At 26.0% G+C, this 23,355-nt stretch overlaps 1 protein-coding gene across 2 annotated transcripts; it reads right to left on the bottom strand.

The window, feature by feature from the left end:
• Positions 1 to 2,257: 2,257 nt before the first annotated feature.
• Positions 2,258 to 22,804, bottom strand: LOC112603291 (ankyrin repeat domain-containing protein 6-like). Of its 2 annotated transcripts, none has more exons than XM_025351798.1 (9): positions 22,088 to 22,804; positions 8,243 to 8,504; positions 7,333 to 7,530; positions 5,982 to 6,080; positions 5,773 to 5,871; positions 5,339 to 5,461; positions 4,925 to 5,272; positions 3,362 to 3,569; positions 2,258 to 2,449 (listed from the first exon to the last, which is right to left on the bottom strand). In XM_025351798.1, the coding sequence occupies exons 2-9, from the start codon at positions 8,483 to 8,485 to the stop codon at positions 2,349 to 2,351; spliced, it is 1,419 nt and encodes a 472-aa protein (XP_025207583.1). In that variant the 5' UTR covers positions 8,486 to 8,504; positions 22,088 to 22,804; the 3' UTR covers positions 2,258 to 2,348. The 2 variants fall into 2 exon arrangements, with proteins under 2 accessions (XP_025207583.1, XP_025207584.1); XM_025351799.1 differs by having other exon boundaries at positions 22,084 to 22,804.
• Between the last annotated feature and the right edge of the window lie 551 nt (positions 22,805 to 23,355).

The following is a 23,355-nucleotide window of genomic DNA, read 5'->3' on the forward strand; positions in this document are numbered from 1 at the left end:
TTCATAATAAGATTTTGTTATGATAATTTTTAAGGTTAAATAAAAATAAAAATAGTTTATGTTTCTTTATAATACAAAAGTATTGTTGTCTGGAAATTTTTTTATTAAATTTACATAGGTTATTTATTTATTTTTATCAATAGTGTCCATTGATCATTTTTATAAAACAGTTTTGTTTGGTTTCTAATACTTTAGAGTCTTTAGACCATAATATTTGTTTATTTGATTTCTTTGTTTATAATAAATAGATAGGTAAATAGATTCAAATCATAGATGAATGATAAGTCAAAATCTTTAAAGTAGCATCCTGATTTACATTTTGGAATAGTAATTATAATTAAGATTTCTATCGTAACTCTTTGTGACTTTGTGTATCATATTGTTTGAGACATACATAAAATTAGTGGGCGCTGTAATCTTTATCTCCAGCTACGTTTTTTTTTTTTTTTTTTTACTGATAAACTAAAGATGTAAAATTTTATTTTCAAGATAAAAAAAAAAAAATTATACAATATTATGTCTCTAATTTGCCTATCTAACGTGCCGTCATAAATGTATTTTTTTATATAGGTATATAATAATATTGATTATAAATTATAATATTATACTTAAATAATACTGAAGAATCCTATATTTTGATTTTACTCTATTCATTTTCACTCTAAATGTTTCTATTATTAAATTTATTTTTGTTCATCATAATACATGGTTTGTTTTATAATATTGTACAATAAATCGAATAGCCTTAACTCAATATGTATACTTTTAAAATATATATGCTAATATTATTAATCTTGTATTATAAAATTATAATATGCTTATGTACGATAAATAAGCTTAATGGAATATAATTTTTTATTTGTTTGAATATTAAAAATCAGGTTATTTTGTATTTAATTGTTATTTTTAATAAAATAATTATTGCAGTAATTTCAGTTTGTCGAGTATGGACACCAATGAAGGTACTAAATAATCAAATACATAAATTTCTTATTTTGATGTAAATTACACTCTTGTTAGGCCAGTGAAAAACGGTGAATTTTATTTGATGAAATTTGGTTTTTTATTTTAACCCATGGATTTGTTAGGTAATAAGTTTGATTATTCTTTTAATACCACGAAAAATTATTAAAGAAATGTTTTGGTTTGCTGGTTTATAAATTATCTTCAATCGAATAGATTTCGTTTACTTGATTGACAGAAATAAAAATAGTGAATTTTTATTGTCATATTTTAAAGTTTATATGTGCTTGAAAATTACAACAAAAAAATACTTTGCTTTCTAGTATTACTCCTACATTTATCAAAAGAAAACTATTTTACTCAATTTAAAAAACAAGAATGATCTGTGTATTGTAGAAAACGCGGAGAAAGATATTTGATAAAAGTTAGAATTTTAGTTAAGGAATATTTCGGATTAATTAAAGAACATGCTTTTTCAATTTTTAAGTTAAGGAACTTATGCATTTTTCGAGTTGAATATAATACCAAGGAATTTTAAAATACATTGATGGGGTCATGGGAATTCAATTACCTATTATTAGTGTTGAAATTAAATTTATTTTGCATGTGAAAGTTAAATATTAAGATTTATTTATAGAATAAGTGAATACAGATTTTCAGGATCATTTGTAATTTAAGTTGTTAAGTATTTTTTATAAAAAAAAAAAATTCAACACTGAATTTTTTTACTTTGACACATAATATTAAAATAATCTGAATATTTAGACTTAAAATGGTTGAATATTTATTTTATAATAATATTTCATCATGAACAGACCTATATTAATAAAGAATAATGCAACTAATTACCTAAATATTCTATTTTAGTACATTTGAAATATATTAATATTGGATATTGGAGTAAACATTTTTATTAATTACAAGTAGGTATATTGTAATTTTTATGATGCTGTTTTATTTTTTAGTCTTTTATTCTGTGTTTGTGTAATATGTGATTTGATATTTTTCTAAAAAATAAAATTGTTAACTATCATTTTTTTATAATCACAATATGGTGTGTATTTTAAATAACATTTCTATCTATAAAATATTAATAATCTAACCTTAGTCCCTATAAATATAGCTAATTTAACTTATTAAACACCTTTTAAGTGCTATAGTATGTTGTTAAACAAATTATGTTTAAAATACACAATTTATAGTTATTGAATATTTTTATTAACAGGAATTATATTAATAAATTAACAAAATATAATGTATATTGCACTGTATAACTATTAAAATACAAAAATATAAAAAAAAAACTTAAAATAAATTGTAATTCTTATAATTAGTTTTTTTCAATTGAAATATAAAAGTTTTTAGATAACTTTGGCACGTTTTGATCATACAATACTTTCCATGTTGTTATTGTCAGGTAATACACTTAATGATTTTGGCATTTTACTGTTTTCTATGACAGGTACCACACCATTCTCCATTAAATCTAAAATCATAAAAATGTACATCTATTTAGTACCTATTAAATCTATGTTTTTAGTTGTAATTTATAACATAGATATATAAAGATTGTAAGATAGGTATTTTTTGTCACTAATATAAAATAATATTTTAATAAGAATTAAATGTTGCTATTAATGTTTTATATGGTAAATAAGTAAATAAGCTGTAGACTGCATTGTATTCTACATGAACCGCCCTAAAAAAGTTTGGTTGTTAATTTTTGGAATTTTTAGAAATTATATAGTAATGTATTAATGGTAGGTACATTGAAAGTACTACCCAATATGTCAGTATTTGATTTGGTTTTATAAGTTGTAAAATTTAGTTAATTATACCTATTAATACATAATCAGTATTTATTGCGGCCAATTAAATCAATATAAGGTGAGAAACAGTAGTGCAACCAGGATTTATTCAAGGGGGTCCAAAAAAATGTATTTATCTATTGTTTTTCTGTTATTTTTCTTAAATAATATATACATTTTATCGCTTAATAAACAAAATTATATTATTTAATATATTTTTAAATTTTTAAATTTATATTTACGATGTATGTCAATTATTATTATTATGCTAATTGCTAGTTAAATTATGGTACAGTCATTAGACAATAGTCTTAATAATGATTTTATTTATACATCGAGTTCGACGTGTTTATCAAATTTAATAATCAATTTAATCAATAAAATTTGATGAAAATTTTTAGGTAACTTTAAAAAATAAAAATAAATACTATGATATAAGTCAAGGGGGTTCGCCACGGATGAGAGGGTAGAAAACATTTGCTTTTTACAATTCTCATTATTTTTTTTAATTCGAATTAAAATAATCTTTGTTAAATTGTTAAAGTATTTAAGTGTTGCTTTGTTCTGATGATAAAATATACTTTACTTACTAGATAATGAAGGTGATGGTCCTTGGGAGTTGCTAAACATTTTGGTGCTATATCCAGAATCATTGCATGGTATATCATCGTGACGTCGAGCTGTCAGATAGTCCAATCGCCATCGTAAGTTTGGGTCCATGACCGTAGTATCAATAGCACATTCTGTTCGAAACCGGTTCTCCAACTCGCTGTCGTTGTCGCTCACTTCTTCAGACACCTGCACAGTGCACAACACAAGTTTATATATAGTGTTACCTATGTTACCACTATTAACTACAAGTTCATAAGGAAGTTTCCGGTCAACGAATATCGATTATATGTAGACACGGTAATTTGTCATTTATTGAAATTGTACGGGTTTTTTTTTTATTTAACACATAACCTACTATTATTGTTTTAACCTAACCGTTAAATAATGCATAAACCAGTTTATTTAAATTATAGATGCCTATTATGTAATTCAAAATAAAGTTTTTTTTGAGAATTTAAGTTAATCGATAAAAAAAAAATAATTAAGTTCAATCGTTACATCGTTAAACTTAAAGAAATCTTTATGCATACACGATGATTAATGACATTACATCTGTTTTAAAAAATAGAAGAAAACAATTATCTCTTACTTCAAATAAAATAATAAATATATGATAAACATCATAGATTCATACCTAATAAATCAGGGTAGTGACAAGGGGAGGGAGGTACTAAAGAAAACATAAAATTCATACATTTAAGTAAATATACTTATATTAATTTACACAATAAATGGTAAATAAGTTTTCTTTTTTTAATAAGTATGAGTAGGTAGTCTATTTTTTAAACAGTCTTATTGTATTTGCATTTTCTTGGCAGAATTTAATATGAAAAGTTGTGTAGTTGGCCCTATTGTTACACTTTCTCTCTGATTTATGTTTATTAAAACTAAGTCATTCAAATTTTCTTATGATATTGTTGACTTAAGGTAAGTTTTAATTCTAATCAGGGAATAAAACAAATGTTCTGGAGTTCTTTAAGTAACAACAGGTAGTATAAATAAAAACTTTGTAAGTGTTTAACGTTTGATAAAATATCTTTGCAATGTTGTATTGCTTCTATTGTAATTAGTAGTACGTTTTGTCTGTCTATTAATTTTTCCACGGGTAGCACTTAAGCTAAATATTGTGTAAAGAAAATCTTTTTCGTATGTAAAAGTAGCCAATACGATTGAATTATCATCTTATAGATGAAAACTACCTTGAAGTGGCAATACTCGTTTTAACCTTTCATCAAATCTATTTATTATAAGTATATTATATAACTCTCATTGTGTCTTCACTGTCTTCAGAGTAAATCATAAGTATACCACTACAATAATATTGATAAAATACATGGAAAAAATGTACAATATATTATATTTATATGCCAGACAACTACACAATAGTAATTTACACGAAAAACATAACTTTATCTCCTGATTTGATTTATATTTTTTATAATTATGGTTAATTTACTTTTTTTTTTCTAAATTTCTATTAGGTATAACGAAAATGTATATACGTATTTTAAATTGTAAAATAAATATGATAATTTTTTTACTTGTTGAAGTTTTTCATTTGATCGCTTCAGCTGTTTCTCAACGGAACACAATCTCCGATTAATATTATCTTCGGTACGACAAATCTGCCGTTTCAGTTTTTTCGTATTATGATCTAATCGAGCTTCTAATTCCTTGAAAAAGGGTGCACAGTAACATGTGTACCCAACTCCTACTGGTCCTTTTCTAATATTTCCAGCTAAGTCAAGATAATATTGTTCACCTGCGTGTAATGGTTCTTCAGGCAAAGAATTCAATTTTGGTTTTGGAAACTCCTTAGTATCCGGAAAATAATGGCAACCATAGGGAGACCATTGTTTTTTAATGTTTGTGTCGGTTCGTTTTTTACTCTAAAAACATTATTATTATAAAATTAATTTTATTTGTTTTGATTATTTGTAAATGAGTTAACGTACGTCTTTTGAATCATTTTTTGTTTTTGAACTGCTACTTTTCTTTTTGTACATGGGGTTTTTTAAAATTTCTAAAATATCAGTCAAATTTTTGCGTTCTGCTATATCTCTAGCAGTTTCATTTTGCTAAAATTAAATAATGTAAGGTTATACAATGTTTAAAAATAATATTAATTTTGTTAATAATTTTTTTACATAATTTTATAATATAATATTGTACAATTAGTTTTATTTAGAATTTAGTGTTATAAAATTATATGTATAAATTAAATATAAATATTTATTACAATATTTTAAATATTTGATGGTATACAGTTTAATAATAGTATGCGATTTACTGTTCCACTAGGTACTGAATTAATATCATTAAATAATTATATAATGTTTCACTTGAATGGACAAAATAAATAAATATAAATTACTCAGTAATAAATTACCTTATTTTTTAATGTAGTATTACACTTAGCTTGCAAAATTATTTTAGTTAATTTTTTCCTGGCCATAGCTGCGGCAATATGCAGTACCGTATCACCATTCTGTTCCACATTAAAAACAAGTATTAATTTATTGGTTTTTGCCGTTTATAGTATATAATTACAATTTCAAACGTGCATGTATTTGTTAAAAATAATAACTTTATACTAACTTTATTTTGTTCTGAAACTTTACACTGAGCACTTATTAATATTCTTAGTACTCCGGCGTGTCCATACCTGGCGCTTGTGTGAAGTGGTGTATCACCATACTAAAACATTGAAAAGTAATACAAAATATTTATTATAATTAATTGTATTTACACTTTTATAATTTTAAATATTTAGACCCGGATTCATAAATATACTTATTAGTTATTATTTTATTTTTAGGTTTTAATCGAAGAACAATTTCAACTGTATATTTTTAATTATCCTTTTAAGAAACATGAAGTACCTATAGCCATAGATTAAATATATTTAGTATATTTAATCTATGCTATAGCGTACTAGATATTGTTCAAAAGTATATTACACATTATGTCAACAAAATCACACCCAGCGTACAGAATTAACACAGGGCGTATCTAAACTCATTTAACGGTTTGTTTTATAATATGCGAAACAAAAACATTCATTACGGCTATCAAAGCGTTTATATAATGGTTGACTATACTGTGAGGGGATAAGTGAAAATAGACGACATTAACTGATATACTGGAACCAACAATTGAGTTCCTGTTGGATTTGTTCCAGAAAATTGAAATAGATACTGCCAATATATTATGTATTTTTGTGGCTAGCATAATTTTTTGTATACGTATTTAAATGTATCAGTGTTTGGATAAAAAATGTTGTTTGTTTTATAAAATTAATCAAAACATAGACGATTGTTGAATATTATACGAGCTAAACAACAATCGATCGATCATTATAATATTATATTCAAAACAAGCTCAATAGGGAAGTGGAAAAAGAAAACGAGAATATGATGCATTATGCTGTATACAGTCATACAGATGCGATGTCCTATGGAGAAGTATAATAGGTATCCTCGGTTGAAATAATGTGACATATTATTAACTAGAAGAACCGGTACGAGCAATGAAATCGTCTGATTCCGGTTTATGGTATTATATAAAATATAAATTAAAAGCATGGAATTACGACCGTACTAATATAATATAGACGTATATTAATTGAAACGTTCACTAATGGAAACTGTACCTAACTCGTAATGAGTACATCATCTTTTTAAAAATAGCCGTTGTTGTCAATTATGCACAGTATATCAAAACATAAAGCACATAAAGCCACAAATCATCATGCAACTTCATAAAGCACACGTGCATAGGAAAAAAAATATTTTTTCAATATTATAATATAATTATTCAGCTGCAACGCTTATTTGTTATTTATATATATTTATAAAAATAATATGTCAAGGCCCGTTTTGTATTTATTTTTTTGACAACCATATAAAATAGGTTATATTCGTTGTAATACATTATTAATTTTGCATACATTATTTTGGACATCTGGATCACATCCGGCGAGTAGGAGTTCACGGCAGCTTTGGTTATGTCCATTCTGACAGCACAAATGCAATGCAGACGATCCTCCATAATTCTTGCGATCCAAGTCGCTGCCGGAAGATGCGAGCAACGCCACTGTTTTGCTATAACCCTTCCAACTAGCTTCGTGTAGCGCCGTATTTCCATGCTATATTATAAACACAATCAGCGTCATCATAACAAATATAAACTATTAATTATTATACAATATATAGTAGATACAATAAGTATCAAATTATATATTCACAAGAATGTTAAGATATTAATTAATAATTATTGATGAGTGGTACATGATTGGATTCTGAAAAAGAACTTTAAATATGTACATACGTTTAAAAAACGAAACAAAATTCGTCAGAAATCGATTTTACATTGTCCAAAATAATTATATTTCTTTAAAGCTATAATATAATTATTATAAATCCAGTTGCTGTTCATGTCAATATATAAAATATGCAACACGAGCAGTACATGACGTGTGTTTCGACTTGAGAGCGCTTAAAGTTTGGCACCTCTCTTTCCTCAAAATAGACATTTAAGTCATATATTAAATTATATTATGTTAATGATTCACCTAAAACCTATACCAAAACTAATATACATATGAGTTAATGAACACCCCTAAAATTATCGATCAAACCTTATCAAGCGTGTAGCATCTATTCATGGGTTCGATTTTTTTTAAACTATTTATAACACCCTAGTTGCTGCACCTATATTTTGCTATTAATTACCACTCCAATACTTACGCGTATATAGAAATATATTGTACAAGTGCCGTGTCACTTGGTAATAAAAACCCTGCGAACGCGGAGCACACAAGTTAAACGAAGTTTCCTCCCTACCCGCCTTGAGCTTACCATGTTGTCGTGCAGGTTGACGTTGGCGTCGTGTCGCAACAGCAGTCGCAGCACGTCCAGATGGCCTTCAGCCGCGGCGATTTGCACGGCCGAATAACCGACCGCGTCCTGGGCGTTGGCATCCACGGACCCGGCGGCCAAAATTTCGGCGACTGAGCCACTGTCGCCCGTCGACGCGGCGTAATGCAGGGTCGTCCGGCCATCGTCTAGCATAGGTTCCTCAACCGGGTTCAGATCCACCATTCCAAGTTTTTGGCATTATCTGCAAAACAACAGATGATTTAATATCTCTTTTCTTCAAATAGGTTTATTTTAAAGTATGAGAAGAAGTGTTCATAGAGGGAGATAACAGAATAAAGGTTTGCCCGCACATAAATGGATTTTACTCGGTCATTAAAATAAGGTACCATATTTGACAACTGTATATGTTAAAATATTATTTTCAAATTATTCATTAGTTTCAAACTAAACGGCTTAATTTCATTTTGATTTATGAAGGTAGATTTATCGGCTATTCTGTCATAATATACTCTTGACTTCACACTAACCGTATAGCCTTATTACAACTATTATATAAAGTATTATAGTTTGATAAAAAATCTATTTAAATCTCGTTAACGAGTTAAATATTAATAAATTATGTTATTAATAATTAATGTTTAGTGCTATTCACACCTAATTAAATTTGAAATTGTATTTATATTTAATATTCATTGTTTAGAAAGAGTCTGGTAAAATTGAAGATGTTAACTTTAAATTAAAATTATTTACTTACACTAACTATACATTACATTAATTAATATACGCTGTATTTACACAACTAAACAAGATTATAAAAGTACAATACGTTCATATTTGAATTAAGTTACACTAAAGGATATCCTAGTAAGTTACTAATAAAGTAAATGTTTAATCTAGGTAATTATATTTTATTACTAAATCTTAAGGAAGTTTATACAAAAGTTTTAAACTTGAAGTTTTAGCGTGATGTAGATGAATATTCGCATATACTAATGATATTTATAAAAAAATATAGCTGGTTGAACACGAAGGTTAGGTACCAATTATCGTGTTAATGTCATATGCATGTGTGATGTATTAAAATTGATTTTTTTAGAATGATTATGGTACATAATACATAATAATATAATAATTATAAATGTTATGTTATGGATTACCGCTACTAAGCACTTTTTGTGTAAGAATATTCAACGGTTTAATGAATTGTTAAACATTTGGTATAAATTTAGTAGAAAGAGCATTAGTATTTAACAAGTGAGTACCAGAGAACCAGGGGGCGGTAACCTACAGTTGATGAGTGAAAGTATCACGCGTGTATGTATGTGATATGAATGAAGATTGCTATATGACTAGTTGTTTATTTTAAAATTTTTAAATTATAATAATATTTACCCGTTTTAATTAATTTAAATGAATGAATTAACTTAAATTATTTTACAGACAATATTGTTTTACGTATCAATATTATGACTTGCATAAATAAGTAATACTTGAATAATTAATAGCTATAATATGTTTTGAAAACTATTATCGTCTATTGTTTAATCATTTTTGCCTTGTGGTAACCAGTGGCAAACCTGCGTTATAAATGAGGAAATTAAAGGGCATCTTCCGTGGCTCGTATTAAAAAATGTTTAATTATAAATTATATATGAGTTACATTGAGGACAATTTGTTTTAATAATTTTTATATTCTAAGAAGAGCAATGGAAGTATTGGCTTTAAAATTATGTATAGTTTTATTTTTTGACCTTTGAGGGCAGTGAAATGTTACGATTTTCAAAAATAGTGGTGATCTCTGGTAGCAAAGTGGATTTAGTTGGTACTTTGTGAGTCAAAAGTAAAATATTTCCAGCATTTTTACGAAAATTCAATTTTTAAAAAATTGATTTTATCGTTTTGGTATAACTTGAAAACGTAGATATTTTAATTTTTAATAATAATAATATTATTTATTCATAGGTACTATGAATCTATTGTTACTGTTTTACGGTATTTACAGAAATATATTGTTATTAAATTTTGAGTTGATATATTATAGGATAAATATAACATATTATTTTAATAATAAAATACTATTATTTACTAATATGATAAATGCGATATTTTCAGAAACAATTTTAACAACCTACTACAATACTTTAGTAAAATAAATAACTTTAATAGCTATATCAGATAACATATTATGAAATATACTAAAATAGTCATTTATTATTGAATTGTAGTCAATTAACTTACTATTTGATTTTATGCTGTGTATTAATTTATTTTTTATTTAGTTTAATTTCTTAAACACATGAATTATTTGGGGTTCGCTGGGAGGACTTGAGTATATTGAAATTATGGTTATACTAGATAATAGACTATGGGCTAATGTAGATTAGAGCTATTGTATTTAAATAAATAAGGATTAAGGAAACCGTTGAATGATATTATTTATACAAAAATAAACAAGTGAAAATTAGATTTTGTTTATTGCTGTAATTTATATGATATATAATATTAAATAACTATCTTAACATATTACTCGATAAATTATAGTAAAATAATTTTGTATTACTATACAAATTATTAATAAAATATAATAATGTACTATTATTTATTATTAATATAAACGTAAATGACTGTAATCTTTTAATATTTTTAAGTATCATATTTTTTTTTATCATTTACATATTTTAAAATAAAATAGCATTCAAGTCATTGATACATCATAACATATTAAATATGTTATTATTATGAAGGTTAAGTTGTAAAAATGGTTCAGGGATGAAAAAATATATCTCTAACTAAACTTTTAATACTATTTAGGTATGCCTGTGCCCTGTACTGTTAATAGATATAGATAATAACGAAATGCAGTCACTACAATAAAATATAATTTAAATAATGTATGTCTTCGGTATTTAAATACACTATAATAAACAATTTTATGAGGCTAATAAAACAATACAATTATGAATTAAACTTAATTTTAAATCTCTATACTTGCTTAATTGAGTCATAGCATTATAAATGTCATAACATTTAAAAGCTTATTTCAGATTTTTTCAAGCAAAGTTATGTATTATAGTCCAACAGTAAAATTGAACTTAGTTTCAAATGTTAGTAGACCGCTATACATCTTATCGGTAATGATATTTTACAATGTTTCTTTGCCCAAAATAAATGTATTAATTATTAGTAATCTGTAATATCGATAAGTTTAATAGAATATAGTAACAAATGTCGAAAGAGAATGAAATAATTATTTCGTCACCAGTCATATAACTAATTAGTCTTTTCACATTTTAGTCTTTGAAAAAATATCGTGCGATATGAAAGATCGTTTTAATGCAGAGTTATTGAAGCGGCACTGTCACTCAAAAAATAGTGTTTTTAACTAATGAGCGATATTATCAATTAATTAAAGATGTCGATTGTGGTAAAACGAAAAATAAAAAAAAAACGGCGTGACTATTAGCTGCTTAAAAACATGATGTTTGGTCGTTAATATTATACCTAATAGTAGTCTAATTTATTCCTGTAAAAAATAATGATAGCAATATTTTAAATTAAACAAAAGAAAATTATGTTTTTAATGTGTTATATGATATCGCTAAGACATGGAAAACAAGATAAAATGTTTTATGAGTTTAAAAGTAAGTTTAAAAATACCACGCGCTAAGAAGTAGATTTTTATTTGTCATTATGTGAACTGTGTCAATTAAAATACAAAAAAATTAGAAAAGAATTAAACGTGAAGCCCATTATTTTTAATGAATTTAATAATCGCTGTCAAGTTGATTTGATTGATTTTCAATTGAATGCTGATGAATTTTTTAAATTTATAATGATATCTATATCAGAACCATTTAACTAAGTTTTTCGTTATTAAACCATTAAAGATCAAAATTACAGAAGAACTGGCTTATATTTTAATTTAACTTGAAGCACCTTCCATATGATAGTCGACAACGATTGTGAATTTTCTAATTAAATTGAAAAAAAAGAATATTTTATCATGACGAAATTTAAAATAATTTGAAAATTTTTTTGTATTTTTCCTTTATATGTACCTACGATCTACACACATTTATGTATTTTCTAGAATAATATAATGGTAATATTAACTAATAACTGTATACTACCATATAATTTGTTTTTTTTTGTTTCATTTTTATTAATGCATTATTATTTATTTTTTTTTTTTAATATTAAATTGGTATGTAGTGATTAATAAACACTTTCTCGTATACTAATAAAATTAATTTTCCAGGGTTAAGTATTATTACTATAAAAGGAAATGGATTTTCCTAGTAATTTCCCTATTCTTCAGATTGCTAATTTTTTGTTTGTTATTTTATGAAATACACATAGTTATTATACAAAATACTTAGGAAATGTATGTAAAAAAAAAAATATAGTTAACATTTCTTAAAACATCACTAGGTATTATATACTATTCCTATAAGAATTTTATAAAATACCAATATTATACACTCTACGTTTCTACTGCAAACATATATAAATATATTTCATATACAAAAAAAGTTAGAAAATAGAATATTCATGAATATTAATTACAATTTGTTTATAAGATACCTATAAAACAACAATAAGTGAATCATTAATTTTAGATATGTATTATATTCTGTGAATATGTCATTTATTTATAGGTATAGTTACATATGCTTTTAATTTAAATTTTATTTTACATTCAGTATTATTAATAAGAGAAAAGACTCAAAGAAGTCATTAAATAATTTACACTAATTTAAATTAAACTTTAAATAAAATAAAAACGTCTTAATCTCAACTCATAAATTCGTATATAAATTTATAAATACGCATAATAGGTTACACATGCAAGAAAAAGCTATATCTATGTTGAAATGTATAAAATATTAATTTATACCTTTTCTTGTTACATCTGTATATAATACTAGATTTACGTTTCTAATGTTTCTATATTCTCTTTAAATCTAATTTTAATTTGTCATAAGTTTTATATTACTCATTGTATAATAAATATTGTTGTTATTTTCGATTTTTGCTTCAATTAGAAATAATAATAGATAAATTTTAACTCGTACAAAATATTGTACTTAATTTCATGTTATTTATTATGATAAATAATAATAAGAAATTAATTCTTCCAGATTTTACATCGTACATCTGCAATGTATGCAAACTAACATAATCAAAACATCCGTACGTATTTTTTTCTCGAGAAATCTCACATCTCATATTATTATTTATATACTCTAATTTCAAACCCGTGACTCGTCAAGCATAATGTTGTATCGTGTTTCCTGTAGAAAAATCCATCTGGAACGAACACACGTAGCGAACTTGAACAGTTTCTTATGAATTGAATTTTACTAATTACCAAACCAAATCATTTTATTATGCAATATAAACTGTCAAACCGATAACTGCGACTTGCGCGAGCAATTTGATTACCTATATAGGCAACTACCGCTTACTTGCACGTTTGAATTTATATTTATCCTTCGTTCTATTATACTCACTTGTGTAAACATTAATAAATTTTACGGTTCTTAGCAGATTCAAAATATCCATGGGTGGACGGCTAATATTTTTATTGTACATATTTACGTTCTATGTACCAATGTACTTATACGCGCACGGTTGATGTAGCGTGACAAATTGTAGATGGCATTCATGTCCGCTCGTTGTTTGTACATATTATTCTTTCTATGTATCCAGAGCACATGGCGTATTTTTTTAAATTACATAACGGATATGTAGATGATGTGTACCTATTCGGGGGATCGTAGGTAGGTATAATAATTGTGTGTAAAATATAATGAAAAAATAAAATCTCATTATCATTTTTTGAGCAAACAGTGGATGCAACGTGCGTTTACGTGAATTTATTTTTTGTTCTTTTTTATACGAGGTAAAAAAAAAAAAATGTACGTAGGTATAAATACCAAATATTTATTATCGGAAAAAAAATTAATCGAATTTACAATAGATTAACATTAGTGACTGGCAAATTCGATTAGTGTGTTTAAAAGAAGAACGTGATCAATAATAAATTTGGACACGCATATATATATTATATATAAAAATACCAACGTTATTACCACAGCTAGCGCACGTTTTTTTAGATAGGTACCTATAGGCTATAATTCTATTGCTATAAACCATGAACATACTTTCGTTGATCTTATTATAATATTATAAACTTACATCTATTTAATTTAATAAGGAACTACATTTATACACCTACAAGTTATGTTCTATTTAAATTTGACTAACTATAATATATTGTACATTTCTCCAATCAATATCTATTGTATCAATATGCAAATTTCACTATAATGTAAGTTTATATGAATAAGTCTGTGTATCATTATCTGTAATTTATAATTATGCTTTGATAAATGCACAAAGTTTATTCGTATCTTATAAAATTTAAAATTAATAAGTATAAAAATAAAACATTATGATTCATTTAAACGAATGAGTTTGTTTTTATACTTTTTTTGAAATATTAATTTTTAATATTGATTTATATGTTCATATAAATCTTAAAAATATGCCATGTTTATTAATGTGATTTAAAGTTTGAATGTAATATTTTAAAGCATTGCAATTTACTTTATAGGTAACTGTATAATTTAATAAACTTACTGTGAAATTTGTGAAATAATAATAATACAATATAATAGTCATACAAACGCGCGAAAAATGAAAAATAACGTTCATATAATTTACTTGTCAGTGTCTACAAACAACTGTTCTAAAAATGTAAATTGACATAAATATATTTTACCTAGATACTTTTAAAAAGTATTATATTATCCGATATGAATAACAATTTGGTGTCTAAATAATGGGGACTTGTTTATTATCTCAAGATCGTTGCATACCTACATGTTTTAAGAGCAGTTACTAATAAACTATATAAATATGTTTTTATGCATATTATGTGCACATACCTACTAAATATAATTATTTTTTTAAATTATTATTTTTATTATTAAAAATAAAATTTGGAACTTGACTATAAATTGTATAACGTGTTCTCCTAAAACAATTAAACATGTTTTTTATGTCCTAATTTTCATGTGAATATAAAAATACTAAAAATATGGTCTGATAAGTTGTTTGCATGGAGGAGGCTGTAGAGTTGAGGAACGGATTCTATTTCAGATGAAAACTTTATTATACCTACAATATTTATCTAATAGTGTGTTAAAATTAAATGACTGCGTTAGGCTTTATGGAAATTAACGTCTTTGGGGCTTAAACAGTGTCTACCAGTCTCAACTTCTTGAGTAAACTATTTTTTTTTCTCAGTCATTATTAAAATTAATATAATATTAAAACTTTTTTTAAGCAACCGGTGGAAGTTTTATTAATTTGCATTGAATTTACGATTTATGATTTACATTAAATAGATAGGTACCTATATCACTTAAGGTGTATAATATATATTTTTTTGCTTCAACTATTTCACACATGAAAACTTAATTGTTACTAATTTTTAAATTACAACAATAACTATCATTTAGACAAAAAAGAAAAAAAAATCAACTATACAGTATTTTATTAGAAAATATATATAAAATAAGTGTAACTCTTAGGTAGGTACTATAAATAATTGATACATTTATTTCAATTTTCCATATTTAATTTTTTTGATGATATTTAAGTAAATTATAAATAATCTATAATTAAAACAATTATGTGTCATAAAATCAAGGATATAAGAGAAACGATCCAGCCAGCTATTCAGGTTATGCCTATTTCAAATAACAAAAGTATTATAATATAACTATTAATGAATATATTATACATATATAAATTATATACAGATAATATTAAAATATTAGTCATGCATTATATGATTAAGTATGACCACTTATCTCTTTAAATATAAGAAATAATTAATGTAATACGACTCGTATTTGACAAAGAATACTAAACAAAGAATGTAAATTGACGCCGAAAAGAAAGCTCACGCCAATCGATAGAAACTGTGGCAAGCTGATGAAATTTTGAATAACAATATTAGGTTATCGGGATGCGGAGACTGTGAAGTTAATGTGAACGTGGGTGGTATCGTCGGTCATCAATGCGTTTGATAAAAATAAATGTATCAAGATTGTTCGTTTGTAGATAAACTTAATGATATAAATATAACTAAACATAACGTGCGTTTTATTATTAACATTACATACAATTCAAAAAATTGTTAATTTTAATATTATACTAGTATACCTACTAACACTTTATAATTTAATAAAAAACATTGTAAAATCAATTTTTGAAACCAAAATCCATACCTATACACCATTGTGCATGTGCACTGTGCAGCTTAGAAAAATTAATCACTATATCATTTATATAGGTTGTAAGACACTATGAATAACTATGGTAGTTTTGATTATAAAATAAACCACAGAGCTTAACAATTCGCTAGAAACTGGTTACGGAATTAAAATAAATTTTTAGAAATAATGAGACTTGAAGAAAATCGTCTAGTCATGAAGTCCCTTAGGCTTATAGGTTAACGAGTGGGAGAGAATAGATAATCGTATACCAAGCCGTGTAGCCAGTAAGACGTATTGTGAAATGTGAATTTTAAAATGAATTAGCAAAGATTGGATAAAATTATATTATAAAATGTATACTTATAAGGCGTAACAATTGATGAATTTAATTTACAGTAATTTCGACGTAATGGAGATATTAACAACTCACTAAAATATTATTAAAAGAAAATTAATGGATAATATTATATGAATATGTGATATAAATAAGCACATTAGGAATATATAAAATATACAATATATAAAAACGTTTATGGTTAATGTAAATACTGTGTATAAGTGTAACATAATTTCTCGCTCAATTTCTCTAATATTTGGACGATATTATGGAAATGTGTCATACAATACGTCTATACCTATATATTGTATACATACTATTATGCACCTATTGTACATTTGTACGTATACGGTTTAACTATGTATAATGTTATGTATGTCGTTTCTATTTTCCCAGGACGCCTAAACATGATATTGTATCGAAGGCGTTTGACTGGCGGAACAGATGAGCAAAATGATAACATTTAACACTATATTGTAAAGTTGTTGTACAGTTATTAATTTTCTCGGTAAAATCCGCTATAACATACCTAACCATTATCTGCGTTCATCATAATGAGTAATGACATAAGGCAATAATGATTGTATATTATTTTATTTTATATTGTGTTTGAAAAAATAAGACTTTCTCATTATTCAGCAATATAATATATTGCCCATGTGCTCGAAATTGAAATAATCATACCCAGTCAAACAATCGGAAACACGTTAAAATACTTTATGAAGAGAAAGATTCTGTATTTTTTTTTATTGAGAACAATAGCTATATTTTCGTATTTCGTATTACCGTTTACGTATTTTAGGTGAGATTATAAACGATTGAAACTCGAAAGTCACCGTAGGACATTTTACGTAAATTTAAACATCGATAGAAATACATTTATGTGAACAGAGAGCAGACAGAAAGAAACGTGTAATAGAATATGAAATTTTATATTATTATTTTACTACAATTAAAATTAAAATTAGTGATAATTCAAGTAAAAAATATTTATGAAATGTCTCATACTTAATAGTTTATATTATATCATATAAATTATAACTACAGTGATTTGTTTAAAAAGTATTGAGATGATAATGAATAATGATGACAGTTTGTTAAATAAATATATAAATATACCATAAAAAATTATTTAATATTATATATTTATATGCGTAAACATGCATTGTTCTTACCTTTTTATTTTTTTTAAATACATAATTTGTAGTAAAAAAAAAAATGAATACTTGTGGATTTGGTATTTGTATATTTTCAATGAAACATTAAATAATGTAACATAAACGATAACTAATATTTAATAATACCGATTTTATATATTGACTTTGCTGCACATTAGGTGTCGAAAATTCAGAGTTTTAATTATTGCATACATTACTATACATAATATACTAAATAATTAGTAAATACTTGTTACACGCGCGCACATATACACATTACATATGTATGTCCATCTGTGTCCATCATCTATTATACAGTTAATAATTGTATCAAAACAACTTGGGTGGTATGATATGTTTCATAATACGACTAAAATAATTATAGGTATCTTCTAAATTAAAACAAAAAATATTACTGTATTGAATAGTAAGGTTATAATTGAATTTTAGTTTTTGATTTATAGTATAAAATATCCTTTAAGTATCTATAATTGTTATACATAGCTTAATTTTAAATAATAATGACAAACACAGTGATAACATAACAAATTTCTTATTTGTAACTACAATATACTTTTCTTGTATAATATTAAAAAAGTTTTAATTCATAAAATACTATTTACATAAGTGTTTAGTAGATGAATACGTTTATACGATTTTGTATTATTTTTAAGTAAAATAAAACAAATAAATCAATTCTAAAAAATTTAATCTTAAATATACTTTTGAACGTATAAAAATATACATCTCATACACGCAAAAGTATAATTAGAAATTATTCAAGTACACATTTTTCAATAAGATTATCATGATTCCATCAAGAGCTATGAAGTACGAAGACATTCACTTAATATGTCATATACGGGAAACATTGTATTTGTATACATTGTTATTATATTCAATATATTATATACCTATAATTATATAATTAGAGCGTACTATTATGATATCTAGGTACATGACTACATTTTATAAATATACTAGAGTAACATGTAATCATTAAAATGTTATTCATTTATAATAACGATTCGAGTTGTTAAAATAATATTATAATCAAATTAGATTAAAAAACATTGATATTATATCACATGAATATAGAATGATTCACGTGTTTAAAATAATAGTTATTCGGTAGTATTTGTCTGTAGAAGTGTTTAATATAATTTACAACTAAATCAAATTAATAAAATCATACATATTTCTTTAACACTATGCACATTGTACATATAAAAAAAGAAGAAATATTTTGATTTCAGTGTATTTATTCATTTTTAGATTTAAAGCATCAATAAAAAATTATAAAAGCTATTTAAATTATTTGTATGTGTTAGATTACCTAATAAATAAATACAAGTATACGTAATTTTGTTATTATTTGTTATTATTCGTTATTACTATACAATAACTATTTATTAATTATCTAGTTTTCTTAATATTTCTCTTTTTTTTTTATCCAATATGTTTAACGTAATTAAAAATATATATTTTAGTATTTATCTATGAAATAAAACTTATATTGTATTAATTGAGTAGTACATTTTTTTTTTTTTTTTTTATTCATAATACAATGTAATTTATTTAATTTATTGATGCTTAACTTAGCGTTCTGATCCTAATTTATATAGGTCCTTCTGACAATTAGTTCACTACGTTAGTCTAAATTTATACTAATAATACTCGAATGATATTGAATGGCTTATAGATTGAATATGATTATTAATAAATATAATTACTCATTTATTTTATCGAATTAATTTTGTCTTAGAGTTTACCAATTACCAAGATCAATTAGTAAAAGACTGAAATTAGGATATTTACTGGTAGTAATAGGTACATTTTATGTTTTATTGGTTAAATCGAGGTTTTTCCTGTGTTCATACTTTTACCGTAGTATAATATATAAATATGTGAATAAGAACATCGGCGCCAGGAGATTGATTAGACGTCACACGATACCCATACGAAACGAATCCATGATAGGGATACAGTTTGGTCTAGGTTGTTAAGTATAGACATTATAACGATTGTTATGATGTAGGAAGAATTGATTAACAGTATTGAAAAGTATAGATGGGAAACTAACGGTATTATACACCGCACTGATACAGGCAAATAAATAATAATTATTAGGGCAAAAATAAACGTGAGATTTGATATAGCATAAACTATAATTATTTAATAGTTTATTACTATAATAGGTATCACAGAGATGCATATTATCAAGCTTAACGTTTTAAAAATAATATTAAGTTTTGAACAATAAAAGAAATATAAATATTTAATGAGTGAAAACTAGATAATCCTTAAGCTGTAATTCATTATATAAATTTTAAAACTTTAATAATAAAAATTAAAAGAGAGGTTTTAATCAATTATTGTTTATTATAAAACGTAAATGAGAAATCGATAAAACAATAGCTCTTGGTTGCTTCAAAAATCATAATATTTAGTTTAGGTGAGTAATTATTTAAGCTGCTATGATTCAAAAATTAAAATTTTATCAATTATGTTGTTACATATTTATGCACGACCTTATTATCAGCTACGTTTATAATCATTAAAAATGATATTTAATTTAAAAACTAGTTTTTTAAATAATAAGTTTGCGTGCATTTCAATCATATAGAAGTAGGTATGTTGTTTTATTTCTGTAGGTCAACCTTATTTCATTACATACACCTCTTCAAAATTTGTTTAATAACAAGAAAATTACATTGCATTTATAATTGCTACAAATGAGAACAATCTTTTAATATGAGGTCGATCTTAGAAGAAACTATATAATCAAGTACTTAAGTATATTTTTATCAATGTATTAAATACTACTCAATATAATTTATTCATTAAAAATATGGGTTAACATTCAAAATCACATGTAAAAATTAAAATGAATTATTATTTTAATTTTTATTCAAAATATTATTTTAATTTAACTATTTCAAGTACTCAGACTATTCAGTGTTAAGCAATTAAGATAAATTATAAAATATATATTTACAATTAGGCCAAATAGTCTTAAAACATTAACATCCTATGAAATCGAGTTACAGAAAATATATATGTCATTAAGTACCATAGTGTATAAAACAAAATAATTCCGCTTTGAATTTAAACTACCATATTAAAATACTAGTTTTCGAGAATTAAGTTATATTCCTGTCATAGTTAGTATCATTATTGTAAAAATATGTGTCATTCAATATATTTTATTTACCTGTATATTACGTGTATATGTATATAAAATATCTTTTATGTGACACACAACATATCTGTGAACAATATAGTATTTAATTCTGTTAAAACCAGTAACGTTGCTAGAATGCTGCTGCCTGCTAGCATAGTGCTGCATATTATGCTCATCATATTTAGGGTCATATTTAGTTTAATATTATGCTGATGATGTATTTTAGGTGATTTTTCGGAGAGTTAACAAGATATCCCTTAATAACTTAATGAAATTCCAATAACTTTTGGATATTTCAGATAAACTATAAGCTTGCTTAAAAATATACATCGAAAAGCGTCGTCGGATCTAATAAAATTAATTCCATTTTTCAGTTTTAATATACATATTTTGATTGACATGAGTAAAATACTAATACATAAGGATATTTTTGTTTTAATTTTAGAGGGAGAGTTCAAACATGGAGGACACCTCCTCAAAATACATCACTGCTGATTATACATGTATACCCACATATATAATGCATAATCGAACGCTTTGTTTTTTTTTTTTTTTTTTTTTTTAATTATTCTGGACTCGTAGTGTTGAAATGCACTATTATTTAAATTTACATAATTATTAGGTATCATATTGTTTTACTTTTTTTTAGAAAGTTTACGGTATAATTGAAAACATTTCGTCGTGAATTAACGTGCGCGTATATTAAGACCTTCCGTACATTATAATAATTATACGTGGACTTTCGACAGAAAAACGAGCAACTCGGGTGTAACGAGCGGGAATAATATCGAGACAATATATTTCAAATCACAGTAAGTCTACATGTTGTATGAGTGTAACGTATAACGCACCTACCTGTTGGAGAAAAATCCAAATGCGTGGTGCACACACGTCGGCTTGGCGGTGGCGTCGGCGTCAGAAATCCGGAGGCCGACGAAATAAGGACGGCTGGTCGGCATAATATATTGGGTACACCACAGAATCACATAATATTTCCGATATTGCTGTACACGTCGCGTACTATATAGTTATGGCCGTATTAGGGGGCCGGCGGATTTTGGCGGGCACGATACACTTTTCGAAACGAGATAATCGCGATAACGGCTTGTCGTTATAAATAAACAATGCGGACGATCTGGTGATATCGTGCAGGCGATCACTCTCCGGGACAACCGCAAACCGCAATTAAAACGAGCAATTTACGATGGACGTGAACGTTGGGCACAATACCGTTTTCGCAGCTATTATTTTGGCGGTGTATTATGATCACTGGACGGTCGACCGAGGTACAACACGACACCGGTCGATGTATTACCGGGTATAAAAACTACGAGGACGATGTGTGTACACAATTATTGCGATGCGAGAGACTAGCCGTGATGACCATGGTCCGGTGGCGGTCGCGTCGAGGTTTAAAGAAACGGTTACGTGCGCGGTGCGCTGGAGTCTGGCGTACGTATATGACTGCCGAGTGGCACTGCAACTGCTGAGCAGGAATGAGCGTAATAATAATAATATATGATATACTATGGCAAGTATAGAGGCGATGGTATACCTGTTGCGGTGTATACGTACAGGTGCCGACTGCCGTTCCCGGTGTTGGCGTCTGGGAGAGTGATTGGAGGGGGAGGAAACAGGTAAAAAGATAATAATAACGTAAAGAATTTCGGTGAGGGGACGACGCCGTCGCCGTACACCGCTGCTCGTACGTTCCAGCGGAGTGCCGCACAGATATACGCCGCCGCCGCCGCAGTGCCGCACATCCTGCCGAGTCGTCGCCGAGATCGACGGGAGGTACATACATATAATATAATAATATTATTGTAAGCTGTAAAATATACAATAATAATCGCCAATGCTCCGGTTTAATGCCGACGTACGTATAATAAATATATGTATTATTATATATATACGTGCGGTTGAACTGGTTGTGAATACGTGCGTTTTTATTTCTAACGTGATGCGAGCGATTATTAAAAAAAAAACATATTTTAATTGATATGTTAAGGTTTATCATAACAATCATTTCATCGAGTAAAATGATATGTTTAATAATGAAATATATATATTATAATATTTAGGTACTTGGTACACGTACCATAGTAGATATACATTACAATAGG

This window comes from Melanaphis sacchari, unplaced genomic scaffold, assembly GCF_002803265.2.
Source record: "Melanaphis sacchari strain LSU unplaced genomic scaffold, SCAv2.0 Contig105_pilon_pilon, whole genome shotgun sequence".
NCBI lineage: Eukaryota > Metazoa > Arthropoda > Insecta > Hemiptera > Aphididae > Melanaphis > Melanaphis sacchari.

Excerpts from the sequence above, each read along its gene's own strand:
- LOC112603291 (XM_025351798.1), bottom strand. The coding sequence starts at position 8,485 with ATGGTGGATCTGAACCCGGTTGAGGAACCTATGCTAGACGATGGCCGG. Across the intron at positions 5,872-5,981 it reads AAGTTTCAGAACAAAATAAA|AATGGTGATACGGTACTGCA; the intron begins GTTAGTATAAAG and ends AATGTGGAACAG. Across the intron at positions 2,450-3,361 it reads ACCATCACCTTCATTATCTA|ATTTAATGGAGAATGGTGTG; the intron begins GTAAGTAAAGTA and ends TTATGATTTTAG.